General features: G+C 49.3%; 2 protein-coding genes across 2 annotated transcripts in view; one reads left to right on the plus strand and one right to left on the minus strand.

Annotated features, from left to right (window-relative positions):
• LOC117010177 (histone-lysine N-methyltransferase 2B-like) overlaps positions 1-474 on the minus strand; it is a gene marked incomplete at its 5' end in the record, with an annotated part of 29,040 nt that extends 28,566 nt beyond the window's left edge. The window contains one exon of the mRNA XM_033084436.2: positions 396-474. Within this exon, the coding sequence (XP_032940327.1) occupies positions 396-474 (79 nt within the window). The remainder of the gene's footprint in view (positions 1-395) is intronic.
• A 9,263-nt stretch (positions 475-9,737) lies between these two features.
• NPHS1 (NPHS1 adhesion molecule, nephrin) overlaps positions 9,738-14,751 on the plus strand; it is a 41,903-nt gene continuing 36,889 nt past the window's right edge. Inside the window, exon 1 of the mRNA XM_033084437.1 lies at positions 9,738-9,842. Within this exon, the coding sequence (XP_032940328.1) occupies positions 9,738-9,842 (105 nt within the window). The remainder of the gene's footprint in view (positions 9,843-14,751) is intronic.

Raw genomic sequence — 14,751 nt, forward strand, 5'->3', positions numbered from 1 at the left:
ACCTTCCAAACTGGGGGCCGTCACTCTCAGCCCGTCCCAGTCCATCCCAGTACAAACCAGTACACACCAGTATAACCAGTACAAACCAGTATAACCAGTATAACCAGTACAAACCAGTATAACCAGTACCTTCCAAACTGGGAGCCGTCACCCTCAGCCCGTCCCAGTCCATCCCAGTCCATCCCAGTATAACCAGTACAAACCAGTACAAACCAATACAACCAGTATAACCACTATAACCAGTATAACCAGTCCATCCCAGTACAAACCAGTATAACCAGTACAAACCAGTATAACCAGTATACCTTCCAAACTGGGGGCCGTCACCCTCAGCCCGTCCCAGTCCATCCCAGTCCATCCCAGTACAAACCAGTATAACCAGTATAACCAGTTACCTTCCAAACTGGGGGCCGTCACCCTCAGCCCGTCCTCGCTGCTGATCTCGAAGCGCAGGTGGGGGAGGGGCGGGGAGGGGGCGGGGCTGGGGGCGGGGCTGGGGGCGGGGCTTTGGGAGGAGGCCCCGCCCCCCACGGGGTGGGGGAGGGGCTCGGGCTCGTCCTCGTCCTCGGAGCTGGGGCCTGGGGGGGCCAAAAACGGGGAAATTTCACCCAAAATTAACAGAAAATTAACGTGAAATTAACACAAAACTGACCCAAAAACGGGGAAATTTCACCCAAAATTAACAGAAAATTAACGTGAAATTAACACAGAATTAACCCAAAAATTTACACAGAATTCACCCAAAAATGGGGAAATTTCACCCAAAATTAACACAAAATTAACATGAAATTAACACAAAACTGACCCAAAAACGGGGAAATTTCACCCAAAATTAACAGAAAATTAACGTGAAATTAACACAAAACTGACCCAAAAACGGGGAAATTTCACCCAAAATTAACACAAAATTAACGTGAAATTTACACAAAACTGACCCAAAAACGGGGAAATTTCACCCAAAATTAACACAAAACTGACCCAAAAATTAACCCAAAACTGACCCAAAAATGGGGAAATTCACCCAAAAATCAACACAAAATTAACGTGAAATTTACACAAAATTAACCCAAAAATCAACACAAAATTAACATGAAATTAACACAAAAATCAGCACAAAATTAACACAAAATTCACCCAAAAATGGGGAAAATTAATCCAAAAATTAACCAAAAATTAACGCAAAACTGACCCAAAAATCGGGAAATTTCACCCAAAAATCAACACAAAGTTAAATCAAAATTCACCCAAAAATGGGGAAAATTCACCCAAAAATCAACACAAAAATTAACACAAAACTGACCCAAAAACGGGGAAATTTCGCCCAAAAATCGGCACAAAATTAACGTGAAATTAACACAAAAATCAACACAAAATTCACCCAAAACTGACCCAAAAATGAGGAAATTTCACCCAAAAATCAACACAGAATTAACACAAAATTCACCCAAAAATTCACCAAAAATTAACATAAATCTGACCCAAAAACGGGGAAATTTCACCCAAAAATCAACACAAAACTGACCCAAAAATGGGGAAATTTCACCCAAAAATCGACACAAAATTAACATGAAATTAACACAAAATTAACCCAAAAATTTACACAAAATTCACCCAAAACTGACCCAAAAATGGGGAAATTTCACCCAAAAATTTGCACAGAATTAACGTGAAATTAACACAAAAATCAACACAAAGTTAACTCAAAATTCACCCAAAAATTCACCAAAAATTAACATAAAACTGACCCAAAAATGGGGAAATTTCACCCAAAAATCGACACAGAATTAACAAGAAATTAACACAAAACTGACCCAAAAATGGGGAAATTTAACCCAAAATTCAACACAGAATTAACTCAAAATTTACACAAAATTAACCAAAAATTAACCTAAAATTAACACAAAAATTTACACAAAATTCACCCAAAACTGACCCCAAAATGGGGAAATTAACCCAAAATTAACACAAAATTAACACAAAACTCAACACAAAATTAACCCATAACTGACCCAAAGATGGAGAAATTTCACCCAAAAATTCACCCAAAAAATTGGGAAATTTCACCCAAAACTACCCAAAAATTTACACAAAACTGACCCAAAAATGGGGAAAATTAACCCAAAAATCAACACAAAATTAACACAAAATTCACCCAAAAATGGGGAAATTTCACCCAAAAATCAACACAGAATTAACACAACACTGACCGAAAAATGGGGAAATTTCACCCAAAATTAACAGAAAATTTACACAAAACTGACCCAAAAATGGGGAAAATTCACCCAAAAATCAACACAGAATTAACGTGAAATTAACACAAAATTAACTCAAAATTCACCCAAAAATCAACATAAAATTAACCCAAAACTGACCCAAAAATGGGGAAATTTCACCCAAAATTCTGATCCAAAATGGTGAAAATTCACCCAAAATTCATCCAATAACGGGGAAATTTCACCCAAAAATTCACTCAAAAATGTCAAAAATTCATCCAAAACTGACCCAAAAATGGGGAAATTTCACCCAAAAATTCATGCAAAATTAACACAAAATTCACCCAAAACTGACCCAAAAATGGTCAAAATCCACCCAAAATTCAGATCCAAAAACGGCCAAATTAACACAAAATTAACACAAAAATTCACCCAAAAATGACCAAAAAATCCCAAAAAATTCCCCAAAAAACCCTCAAAAAATCCCAAAATTCCTCAAAAATCCCAAATTTCCCAAAATCCCCAAAATTCTCCTCAAAATATCCCCAAAAAAATAAAAAAACCCCAAAATTCCCCCCAAAAATTCCCCCAAAAATTCATTTAAAAATCAAAAAAAATTCCCAAAAATCCCTCCAAAAATCCCCAAAAAATTCCCAAAAAATCCCAAAAAAATCCAAAAAAATCCCAAAATCCCCCCAAAATCCCAAATTTCCCAAAATATCCCCCCCCAAAAAAAACCCCCAAAATTCCCCCAAAAACTCCCCCAAAAATTCCCAAAAAATCAAAAAAATTCCCAAAATCCCCCAAAAATTCCCCAAAAATCCCAAAAAATTCCCAAAAAAATCCCAAAATTCCTCAAAAATCCCAAATTTCCAAAAATCCCCAAAATTCTCCTCAAAATATCCCCAAAAAAAATAAAAAGCCCAAAATTCCCCCCAAAAAATCCCCCCAAAAATTCCCAAAAAATCAAAAAAACTCCCAAAATCCCCCCAAAAATTTCCCCAAAATCCCCAAAAAATCCCCAAAAAATTCCCCAAAAAATCCCAAAAAAAATCCCAAAATTCCTCAAAAATCCCAAATTTCCCAAAACCCCCAAAATTCTCCTCAAAATATCCCCCCCCCAAAAAAATCCAAAAATTCCCCCCAAAAATTCCCCCAAAAATTCATTTAAAAATCCCAAAAAATTCCCCAAAAATCCCCAAAAAATCCCAAAAAATCCCAAAATCCCCCCAAAATCCCAAATTTCCCAAAATATCCCCAAAAAAATAAAAAAAATCCCAAAATTCCCCCAAAAAATTCACAAGAAAATTCCCAAAAAATCAAAAAAATTCCCAAAATCCCCCCAAAAAATCCCAAAAAATTCCCCAAAAATCCCCAAAAAATCCCAAAAAAATCCCAAAATTCCTCAAAAATCCCAAATTTCCCAAAATATCCCCAAAAATAAAAAACCCCAAAATTCCCCCAAAAAATCCCCCCCAAAAATTCCCAAAAAATCAAAAAAACTCCCAAAATCCCCCAAAAATTTCCCCAAAAAATTCCCCAAAAAAATCCCAAAAAATCAAAAAAAAATCCCAAAATTCCTCAAAATCCCAAATTTCCCAAAATATCCCCCCCCCAAAAAAAAACCCCAAAATTCCCCAAAAAAATCCCCCCAAAAAATTCCCCAAAAAATCCCAAAAAAATCCCCAAAAAATCCCCAAAAAATCCCAAAAAAATCCCCAAAAAATCCCCAAAAAATCCCAAAAAATTCCCAAAAAATCCCAAAAAATCCCAAAATTCCCCCAAAATCCCAAATTTCCCAAAAAATCCCAAATTTCCCCCAAATTTCCCGCTCACCTGTGCAGCCCCAGGGCGGCTCCGTGGTGACGTCACCGGGGGGGGACCTGAGGAGATTTGGGGACAAATTCAGGGATTTGGGGACATTTGGGGGATTTTGGGGAAATTTGGGGTTTTGGGGAATTTTTGGGAATTTTCTGGGATTTTTTTGGGATTTTTTTTGGATTTTTTTGGGATTTTTTTGGGATTTTTTTTGGATTTTTTTGGGATTTTTTGGGGATTTTTTTTGGATTTTTTTGGGATTTTTTTGGGATTTTTTTTTATTTTTTTTTTATTTTTTGGGATTTTTTTGGGAATTTTTTTTGAATTTTTTTGAATTTTTTTGGATTTTTTTGGGAATTTTGGGGATTTTTGGGGGAATTTTGGGGATTTTTTGGGGGAATTTTTGGGGATTTTTGGGGGGCCTTTTTTTAAATTTTGGGATTTTTTGGTTTTTTGGGGAATTTTGGGGAATTTTGGGGATTTTTTGGGATTTTTTGGGGAATTTTTGGGGAGTTTTTTGGGGATTTTTTGGGGTAAATTCGGGGGATTTTAGGGAATTTTTGGGAATTTGGGGATTTTTGGGGAATTTTGGGGGAATTATTTTTTAATTTTGGGATTTTTATGGGAATTTTTTGGTATTTTTTGGCTTTTTTGGGGGAATTTTTCAATTTTTCTGGGATTTTTTTGGGAATTTTTTTGGAATTTTTGGGGATTTTTTTGGGAATTTTTGGGGAATTTTTTGGGGAATTTTTGGGGAAATTTTTGGGGTTTTGGGGGAATTTGGGGATTTTTGAGGGAATTTTTGGGGCAATTTTTGGGAATTTTGGGATTTTTTGGGGAATTTTGGGGGTTCTTTTGGGGAATTTTTGGGATTTTTGGGGATTTTGGAATTTTTTGGGGAAATTAAGGGGATTTTTTTTGGAATTTTGGGACTTCTTCGGGTTGTTGTGGGAATTTTTTGTGGGAATTTTTGGGATTTTTGGGGGAATTTTTTTAATTTTGGAATTTTTGGGAATTATTTGGGAATTTTTTGGGATTTTTTGGGGAATTTTTTGGGATTTTCGAGGGAATTTTTGGGGCAATTTTGGGGGATTTTTTGTGGATTTTTTGGGGAATTTTGGGGAATTTTTTGGCATTTTTTTGGAGAATTTTTCAATTTTTCTGGGATTTTTTGGGGATTTTTTTGGGATTTTTGGGGCAATTTCTAGGGAATTTTTATTTAATTTTTGGGGAATATTTGGGATTTTCTGGGGGAATTTTTGGGATTGTTTTTCTAGAGAATTTTTGGGGGAAAATTTGGGGAATTTTGGGATTTTATTTGGGCAATTTTGTGAAATTTTGGTGATTTTTTGGGGATTTTTTGGTAATTTTGGGGTATTTTGGGGAATTTTTGGGAATTTGGGGATTTTTTTGGGATTTTTTGAGGAATTTTGGGGGGAATTTTGGGGACTTTTGAGATTTTTTGGGAATTTTGGAGATTTTTCAGGGAATTTTGGGGGAATTTTGGATTTTTGGGGAATTTTTCGGATTTTTTTTTTAATTTTTTGAGGAATTTTTGGGGGATTTTTGGGGATTTTTTATTTTTATGGATTTTTTTTAATTTTGGGAAATTTTTGGGATTTTTTGGGATTTTTTGGGATTTTTGAGAGAATTTCTGGGGCAATTTTGGGGAATTTTTGGATTTTTGGGAATTTTGGGGATTTTTTTTGATTTTTGGGGGGAATTTTTGGGGATTTTTTGGGATTTTTTAAAATTTTTTGGATTTTTTTTTTAATTTTGTGAAATTCTGGGGATTCTTTAGGGGAATTTTTGGGATTTTGGGGGGAATTTTGGGGGATTTTTTCGGGAATTTTTTTCTATTTTTCGGAATTTTGGGGGGATTTTTTTGGATTTTTTGGGGAATTTTTGGGAATTTTTTGGGGAATTTTTGGGGATTTTTGGGGCCATTTTGGGGGAATTTTTTTTTTAATTTTGAGATTTTTTTGGATTTTTTTTAGGATTTTTTGGTGAATTTTTGGGGAATTCTGGGATATTTTGGGGGATTTTTAGAGATTTTTTCGGGGAAAATTTGGGGGAATTTGGGGCAATTTGGGGGGATTTTTTTGGGAATTTTTGGGATTTTTTTGGGATTTTTCTGGGAATTATTTGGGGAATTTTTGGGATTTTTCTGGGATCTTTTTTGGGAATTTTTGGGGTTTTTTTGGAGATTTTGGGGGGAATTTTTGGGGAATTTTTGGGGAATTTGGGGTTTTTTGGGGGATATTTTTTGGTGGGATTTTTTGGGGATTTTTTGGGATTTTTTTGGGTGGATTTTTGTTGTTTTTGGGTCTCACCCGCAGCCGTCGCTGATCGGCTCCTCCTTCACCCTGGGGAGGGACAGAGAATGAACTGGGACGGACTGGGACAAACTGGGAGGGACTGGGAGGGACTGGGACAGACTGGGAGGGACTGGGAGGGACTGGGACAAACTGGGACAGGTGAATCCAATGTCCCCAATGTCCCCAATGTCCCCAACCCCATTTCCGCCATTTTCCTCCCATTTTTTCTCATTGTCCTCAATGTCCCCAACTGTCCCCAAATGTCCCCAATCCCCCCAATGTCTCCAGTGTCCCCAAATGTCCCAAATGTCCCCAATGTCCCCAATCCCATTTTGTGTCCCCAATCCCCACCAGTGTCCCCAATCCCCTCACTGTCCCCAATGTCCCCTCAATGACCCCAATGTCCCCGATGTCCCCAGTGTCCCCAATCCCATTTTGTGTCCCCAATGTCCCCAATGTCCTCTCAATGTCCCCAATTCCCCCAATGTCCCCTCAGTGTCCCCAGTGTCCCCAATGTCCCCAATCCCATTTCTGCCATTTTCCTCCCGTTTTTTCTCATTGTCCCCAATGTCCCCAATCCCCCCCAATCCCCACAATGTCCCCCCAGTGTCCCCACTGTCCCCAATGTCCCCTCAGTGTCCCGAGTGTCCTCAGTGTCCCCAATGTCCCCAATCCCCTCAATGTCCCCTCTGTCCCCAATGTCCCCAATCCCATTTTGTGTGTCCAATCCCCTCAATGTCCCCAAGTGACCCCAATGTCCCCAGTGTCCCCAATGTCCACTCAATGTCCTCAATGTCCCCAAATGTCCCCAATGTCCCCAATCCCCTCAGTGTCCCAAATGCCCCCAGTGTCCCCCCAATGTCCCCAATGCCTCCAATGTCCCCTCAATGTCCCCAATACCATTTTGTGTCTCCAATGTCCCCAATGTCCCCACTGTCCCCAATGTCCCCACCTGCTGTCCCCAGTGTCCCCAATGTCCTCGATCCCCCCACTGTCCCCACTGTCCCCAATGTCCCCAATGTCCCCAGTGTCCCCACCTGCTGTCCCCAGTGTCCAGCTCCAGCCTTGGTCTCTTCCTGCCCGGCCCCGTCCCCTCCCCCGGCCGTTTGTGATGTCCCCAAGGTGTCCCCAAGGCGTCCCCGAGGCCGTTGGGGGCGGTGACGCCGCGGGGGGGGTGGCCTTGGGTGACATCCCCGAGATGGTGGCCTTGGTCAATGTCCCCAAGCTGGTGGCTTGCAGAAATGTCCCCAAGTTGGTGGCCCTGAGTGATGTCCCCAAGTTGGTGGCTTTGATTGATGTCCCCAAATTGGTGTTCCTGCTTGATGTCACCAAGGTGGTGGCTTCGATCGATGTCCCCAAAATGGCGGCTCCGATCGATGTCCCCAAGAGGGTGGCTTTGAGCAATGTCCCCAAGGTGGTGGCTCTCAGCAATGTCCCCAAATTGGTGTTCCTGCTTGATGTCCCCAAGATGGTGGCCCTGATGGATGTCCCCAAACTGGTGGCTTTGATCAACATCCCCAAAATGGTGGCTTCGATCGATGTCCCCAAGCTGGTGGCTCTCGGCGATGTCCCCAATCTGGTGTCCCTGCTTGATGTCACCAAGCTGGTGGCTTTGATCAATGTCCCCAAAATGGCGTCTTCGATCGATGTCCCCAAGTTGGTGGCTTTGATTGATGTCCCCAAGCTGGTGGCTCTTGGCAATGTCCCCAAGTCGATGTCCTTGCCCGATGTCCCCAATCTGGTGGCCCTGATGGATGTCCCCAAGCCGGTGGCCCTCAGTGATGTCCCCAAGTTGGTGGCCCTGATGGACGTCCCCAAGATGGTGGCCCTGATCAATGTCCCCAAGCTGGTGTCCCTCAGTGATGTCCCCAAGCTGGTGTCCCTGATCAATGTCCCCAAGCCGCTGTCCTTGCCCAATGTCCCCAAGCTGGTGGCTTTGCCCGACGTCCTCAAGTTGGTGGCCCTGATTGATGTCCCCAAGTCGATGTCCTTGCCCAATGTCCCCAATCTGGTGGCCCTGATGGACGTCCCCAAGCTGGTGGCCTTGACCAATGTCCCCAAGTTGGTGGCCCTGATCAATGTCCCCAAGCTGGTGGCTTTGCCCGATGTCCCCAAGCCTTTGTCCCTGCCAGGCGCCGTCGCCGTCCCCGTCGGTGTCCCCGTCCCCGGTGACACCGCGCAGGACAAAGTCCACGATGTCCGGGGGCAGCCCCTCCTGGGGCGGTGCCACCGGGGGCGGTGACACCGGCGGTGGTGGCACTTGAGGTGGCACCGATGGTGGCACCGACGTCACCGCTGTCCCCTGGGTGCCATCGTCGGCGCCGTCGAGCTGCTGGATGTGGGGACAAGGGGACAGCGGGGACAGCGGGGACAGGGCCACTCCCGGTGCCACCACCCCCGGTGTCACTGCCCCCGGTGTCACCGCCCCCGGTGTCACCGCCCCCGGTGTCACCACGGTGCGGGCGTAGCCGAAGTAACGTCCCCGAGGTGGCCGCGGTGGCCCCGGGGTGGCCTCGTCCTCGTCCTCGCTGGTGTCACCGCGGGGAGGGGACGGCGGCGGCCGGGGGAGGGGCCTGAGGGGACACAGGGGACATCAGGGGACATTGGGGGACAGTAAGGACAGTGGGGACAGTAGGGACATCAAGGGACAACGGGGACAGAGGGGACAGAGGGGACAGCAGGGGACAACAGGGTGACAATGGGGACATCAGGGGATGGGGGGACACGGGGTGACAATAGGGACAGGTGGGTGACAATGTCCCCAAGGAGGTGACAATGTCCCCAGGAGGTGACACTGACCCCAGGACAGGTGACAATGTCCCCAAGGAGGTGACACTGACCAGGACAGGTGACAATGATCAGGACAGGTGACAATGTCCCCAGGGAGGTGACACTGACCAGGACAGGTGACACTGACCCCAGGGAGGTGACACTGACCCCAGGACAGGTGACACTGACCAGGACAGGTGACAATGTCCCCATGACAAGTGACAATGACCCCAGGGAGGTGACAATGTCCCCAAGGAGGTGACAATAACCCCAGGACAGGTGACACTGACCAGGACAGGTGACACTGACCCCAGGGAGGTGACACTGACCCCAGGACAGGTGACACTGACCCCAGGACAGGTGACAATGACCCCAGGGAGGTGACAATAACCCCAGGAGGTGACACTGACCAGGACAGGTGACAATGTCCCCATGACAAGTGACAATGTCCCCAGGAGGTGACACTGACCCCAGGGAGGTGACAATGTCCCCAGGAGGTGACACTGACCTGCCGGTGACCTCCAGCGCCGCCCTCTGTCCCCAGAGCCGCGGTGGCCCCGGCGGTGACGTCGGCGGTGTCACCGCCCCCTTGGATGTCACCACCCCGTTGGGTGACGCCATGGCCTCAGGTGACAATGACAACGGTGCCACCACCCCGTTGGGTGACGTCATCGGTGTCACCGCGCCGGGGGACGACGGCCTCGGGAGTGGCATCGACCTGGGGGTGACAAAGGGACAGTGGTGACAAAGGGACAGTGGTGACAGTGGTGACAATGGGACAGTGGTGACAATGGTGACAAAGGGACAGTGGTGACAGTGGTGACAAAGGGACAGTGGTGACAGTGGCATCGAAGGTGACATCATCTGAGTTGATGCCACCACCCAGGAAGGTGACAATGGCCTGGGGGTGACACTGCCCTGTCCCTGTCCCTGTCCCTGTCCCTGTCCCTGTCCCTGTCCCTGTCCCCAGTTGGTGACACTGCCCTTGGTGACACTGCCCTGTCCCTGTCCCTGTCCCCAATTGGTGACACTGCCCTTGGTGACACTGCCCTGTCCCTGTCCCCACTTGGTGACACTGACCTTGGTGACACTGCCCTGTCCCTGTCCCTGTCCCTGTCCCCAGTTGGTGACACTCCCCCTGGTGACACTGACCTGTCCCTGTCCCTGTCCCCTGTCCCTGTCCCCAATTGGTGACACTGCCCTGTCCCTGTCCCTGTCCCTGTCCCTGTCCCTGTCCCCAATTGGTGACACTGCCCTGTCCCTGTCCCTGTCCCTGTCCCTGTCCCTGTCCCCAATTGGTGACACTGCCCTGTCCCTGTCCCCAGTTGGTGACACTCCCCTGGTGACACTGACCTGTCCCTGTCCCTGTCCCTGTCCCTGTCCCCAATTGGTGACACTCCCCTGGTGACACTGCCCTGTCCCTGTCCCTGTCCCCGTTTGGTGACACTCCCCTGGTGACACTGCCCTGTCCCTGTCCCTGTCCCTGTCCCTGTCCCCTGTCCCTGTCCCCAATTGGTGACACTGCCCTTGGTGACACTGCCCTGTCCCTGTCCCTGTCCCTGTCCCCATTTGGTGACACTGCCCTGTCCCTGTCCCCAATTGGTGACACTGCCCCTGGTGACACTGCCCTGTCCCTGTCTCTGTCCCTGTCCCCAATTGGTGACACTTCCCTGGTGACACTGCCCTGTCCCTGTCCCTGTCCCTGTCCCTGTCCCTGTCCCCAATTGGTGACACTCCCCTGGTGACACTGCCCTGTCCCTGTCCCTGTCCCCAATTGGTGACACTGCCCTTGGTGACACTCACCTGTCCCTGTCCCTGTCCCTGTCCCCAATTGGTGACACTCCCCTGGTGACACTGCCCTGTCCCTGTCCCCATTTGGTGACACTCCCCTGGTGACACTGACCTGGCTCCCGTCCCGTTCGCTGTCGGTGACATCGCTGGTGACATCGCTGGTGCCATCCCTGGTGCCATCTCCGCTGTCCCCGTGGGTGGCAGGGGGTGTCCCCGGCGGGTGGCCCCGCTTGGGGACATTGGGGACATTGGGGACATTGGGGACAGAGGGGACAGCGCCCGCCGAGGCCACCGGGGCGGCCTTGGGGACACCTCGGGGTCCCCCACGGTGGGGATGTGACGCGGCACGGCCGGGGGGTGGCCTGGGGACACAGAGGGGACACAGAGGGGACAGAGGGGTCACCAAGGGTCACCCAGAATGTCCCCAGTGTCCTCAAAATGGTCTCAGTGTCCCCAACGTCCCCAATGTCCCCAAAATGTCCCCAATGTCCCCAACCCCCCCAATGTCCCCAGTGTCCCCAATCCCATTTCCGCCATTTTCCCACCATTTTTTCCATTTTCCGCCATTTTGTCCCCAATGTCCCCAATCCCATTTTGTGTCCCCACTGTCCCCAAATCCCTCACTGTCCCCAAAATGTCCCCAATGTCCCCACTGTCCCTTCAGTGTCCCCGATGTCCCCAATGTCCCCAGTGTCCCCAATCCCATTTTGTGTCCCCAATGTCCCCAATGCCCCAAATGTCCCCAGTGTCCCCAAAGTCCCCAAAGACCCCAAAGTCCCCAATGTCCCCAAATGTCCACAATGTCCCAAATGTCCCCAATCCCATTTTTCTCAATTTTTTCCCATTTTTTCCCTTTTTCCTCCATTTTGTCCCCAATGTCCCCAATGTCCCCAAATATTCCCAGTGTCCTCAATGTCCCCAATGTCCCCAAATCCCCCCAGTGTCCCCACTGTCCTCTCAGTGTCCCCAATGTCCCCAATCCCATTTTGTGTGCCCACTGTCCCCAAATGTCCCCAATGTCCCCAATCCTCTCAATGTCCCCAGTGTCCCCAAATGTCCCCAATGTCCCCTCACTGTCCCCAATGTCCCCAATGTCCCCAAACGTTCTCAAATCCCTCCAGTGTCCCCAATGTCCCCAACCCCATTTCCGCCATTTTCCCACCATTTTTTCCCTTTTTTCCGCCATTTTGTCCCCAATGTCCCCAAATCCCCAGTGTCCCCAATGTCCCAAATGTCCCCAATGTTCCCAATCCCCTCAATGTCCCCAAAATGTCCCCAAGCCCCCAAATCCCCCCAGATCTCCAAAGTGTCCCCAATGTCCCCAATGTCCCCAATCCCATTTCATGTCCCCAATGTCCCCGTTGTCCCCAACGTCCCCAATGTCCCTTGGCTGTCCCCAATCCCCCCAATGTCCCCAATCCCATTCTGTGTCCCCAATGTCCCCACTGTCCCCAATGTCCCCAATGTCCCCAAATGTCCCCAATCCCATTTCCGCCATTTTTCCCTCATTTTTTCCATTTTCCGCCATTTTGTCCCCAATGTCCCCAATGTCCCCAATCCCGTTTTTCTCAATTTTTTCCCATTTTTTCCCTTTTTCCTCCATTTTGTCCCCAAATGTCCCCAATCCCATTTTGTGTTCCCAATGTCCCCAAAGTCCCCAATGTCCCCTCAGTGTCCCCAATCCCCCGAGTGTCCCTAATGTCCTCAATGTCCCCAATCCCCCAATGTCCCCAGTGTCCCCAATGTCCCCAATCCCATTTTGTGTCCCCAATGTCCCCAATGTCCCAAAAGTCCCCAATCCCCTCCACTGTCCCCAACCCCCCCAATGTCCCCAATGTCCCCAGTGTCCCCACTGTCCCCAATCCCCTCCACTGTCCCCTCAGTGTCCCCAATGTCCCCAATCCCATTTTGTGTCCCCAATGTCCCCAGGTCCCTCAATGTCCCCAACGCCCTCAGTGTCCCCAATCCCATTTTGTCCCCAATGTCCCCAATGTCCCCTCAGTGTCCCCAATGTCCCCTGAATGTCCCCAATCCCATTTTGTGTCCCCAATGTCCCCAATCCCATTTCCGCCATTTTCCCCCATTTTTTCCTTTTTCCTCCATTTTGTCCCCAATGTCCCCAATGTCCCCAAATGTCCCCAATGTCCCCACTGTCCCCTCTGTCCCCCCTGTCACTCACCCGGGGGGGGGAGGGGCCGGGAGGAGCTGCCCGGGGGGGGTCGCCGGGGGGGGGAGACCCCCGGGGGGGGGAGGGGCCCCTTGGGGCGGCCCTTGGGGACATTGGGGACATCGGGGTCCCCTCCCCCCTCCGGGCTGGGGGGGGGTCCCGGGCTGGAACCTGAGGGGGGGGAGGGGCGAGAATTAGAGGAGGGGTCCCAAAATCCTCTGAGACCCCCCCCAAAAAATGGGTCTGGGGTGGGGAGGAAATGGGGGAGGGGTCACCAGGATTTGGGGAGGGGTCTCAGGGGTGGGGGAGGGGTGAATTTGGGGAGGGGTCTCAGGGTTATTTGGGGAGGGGTCTCAGGGGTGGGGGAGGGGATCAGGGGGTCCCTGGGGGTCTCAGGATTAATTTGGGGAGGGGTCTCAGTGTTAATTTGAGGAGGGGTCTCAGGTGTGTCAGTGTTAATTTGGGGAGGGGTCTCAGATATAATTTGGGGAGGGGTCTCACTGTGATTTTGGGGAGGGGTCTCAGTGAATTTGGGGAGGGGTCAGGGTGAATTTGGGGAGGGGTCTCAGGGCTCTCTGTGTAATTTGGGGAGGGGTCTCAGGGTGTCCCAGGTATAATTTGGGGAGGGGTCTCTCTCTCACCGGGGGTCCCGTGGGCAATGGTCCTGTTCTGCTCCAGGGGGGGTCCCGGGGGGTTCAGGGTGAATTTGGGGAGGGGTCTCAGGGTGTCCCAGGTATAATTTGGGGAGGGGTCTCACCGGGGGTCCCGTGGGCGATGGTTCTGTTCTGCTCCGGGGGGGGTCCCGGGGGGGTCAGGGTGAATTTGGGGAGGGGTCTCAGTGTTAATTAGGGGAGGGGTCCCAGGTATAATCTGGGGAGGGGTCTCTCTGGTACCGGGGGTCCCGTGGGCGATGGTCCTGTTCTGTTCCGGGGGGGGTCCCGGGGGGGTCAGTGTTAATTTGGGGAGGGGTCTCAGGGCTGTCAGGGGGTCTCAGGTATAATTTGAGGAGGGGTCTCTGGTACCGGGGGTCCCGTGGGCGATGGTTCGGTTCTGTTCCGGGGGGGGTCCCGGGGGGGTCAGGGTGAATTTGGGGAGGGGTCTCAGTGTTAATTTGGGGAGGGGTCTCACCGGGGGTCCCGTGGGCGATGGTTCTGTTCTGTTCCGGGGGGGGTCCCGGGGGGGTCCCGGCCCCTCCCCCCGCGGCTCCCGGCGGCTGCTCCAGGATCCGGCACCGGTACCAACAGCGCCGGCGCGCGTCCCGCGTGCTCCAGTACAGCCTCCAGCACCTGGAATGGACCAGTATAAACCAGTATGGACCAGTATAAACCAGTATGGACCAGTATGGACCAGTATGGACCAGTATGGACCAGTATAAACCCATAGAAACCCATAGAAACCAGTATAGCCCAGTATAACCCAGTATAGCCCAGTATAGCCCAGTATAACCCAGTATAGCCCAACAGCGTCCCCCGTGCTCCAGTACAGCCTCCAGCACCTGGAATGGACCAGTATAAACCAGTATGGACCGGTATAAACCCATAGAAACCAGTATAACCCAGTATAACCCAGTATAACCCAACAGCGTCCCGCGTGCTCCAGTACAGCCTCCAGCACCTTCAAAACACCAGTATGGACCAGTATAAACCAGTATGGACCAGTATGGACCAGTATGGAC

The sequence above is a fragment of the Catharus ustulatus genome, chromosome 39 (assembly GCF_009819885.2).
Source record: "Catharus ustulatus isolate bCatUst1 chromosome 39, bCatUst1.pri.v2, whole genome shotgun sequence".
NCBI classification, from domain to species: domain Eukaryota; kingdom Metazoa; phylum Chordata; class Aves; order Passeriformes; family Turdidae; genus Catharus; species Catharus ustulatus.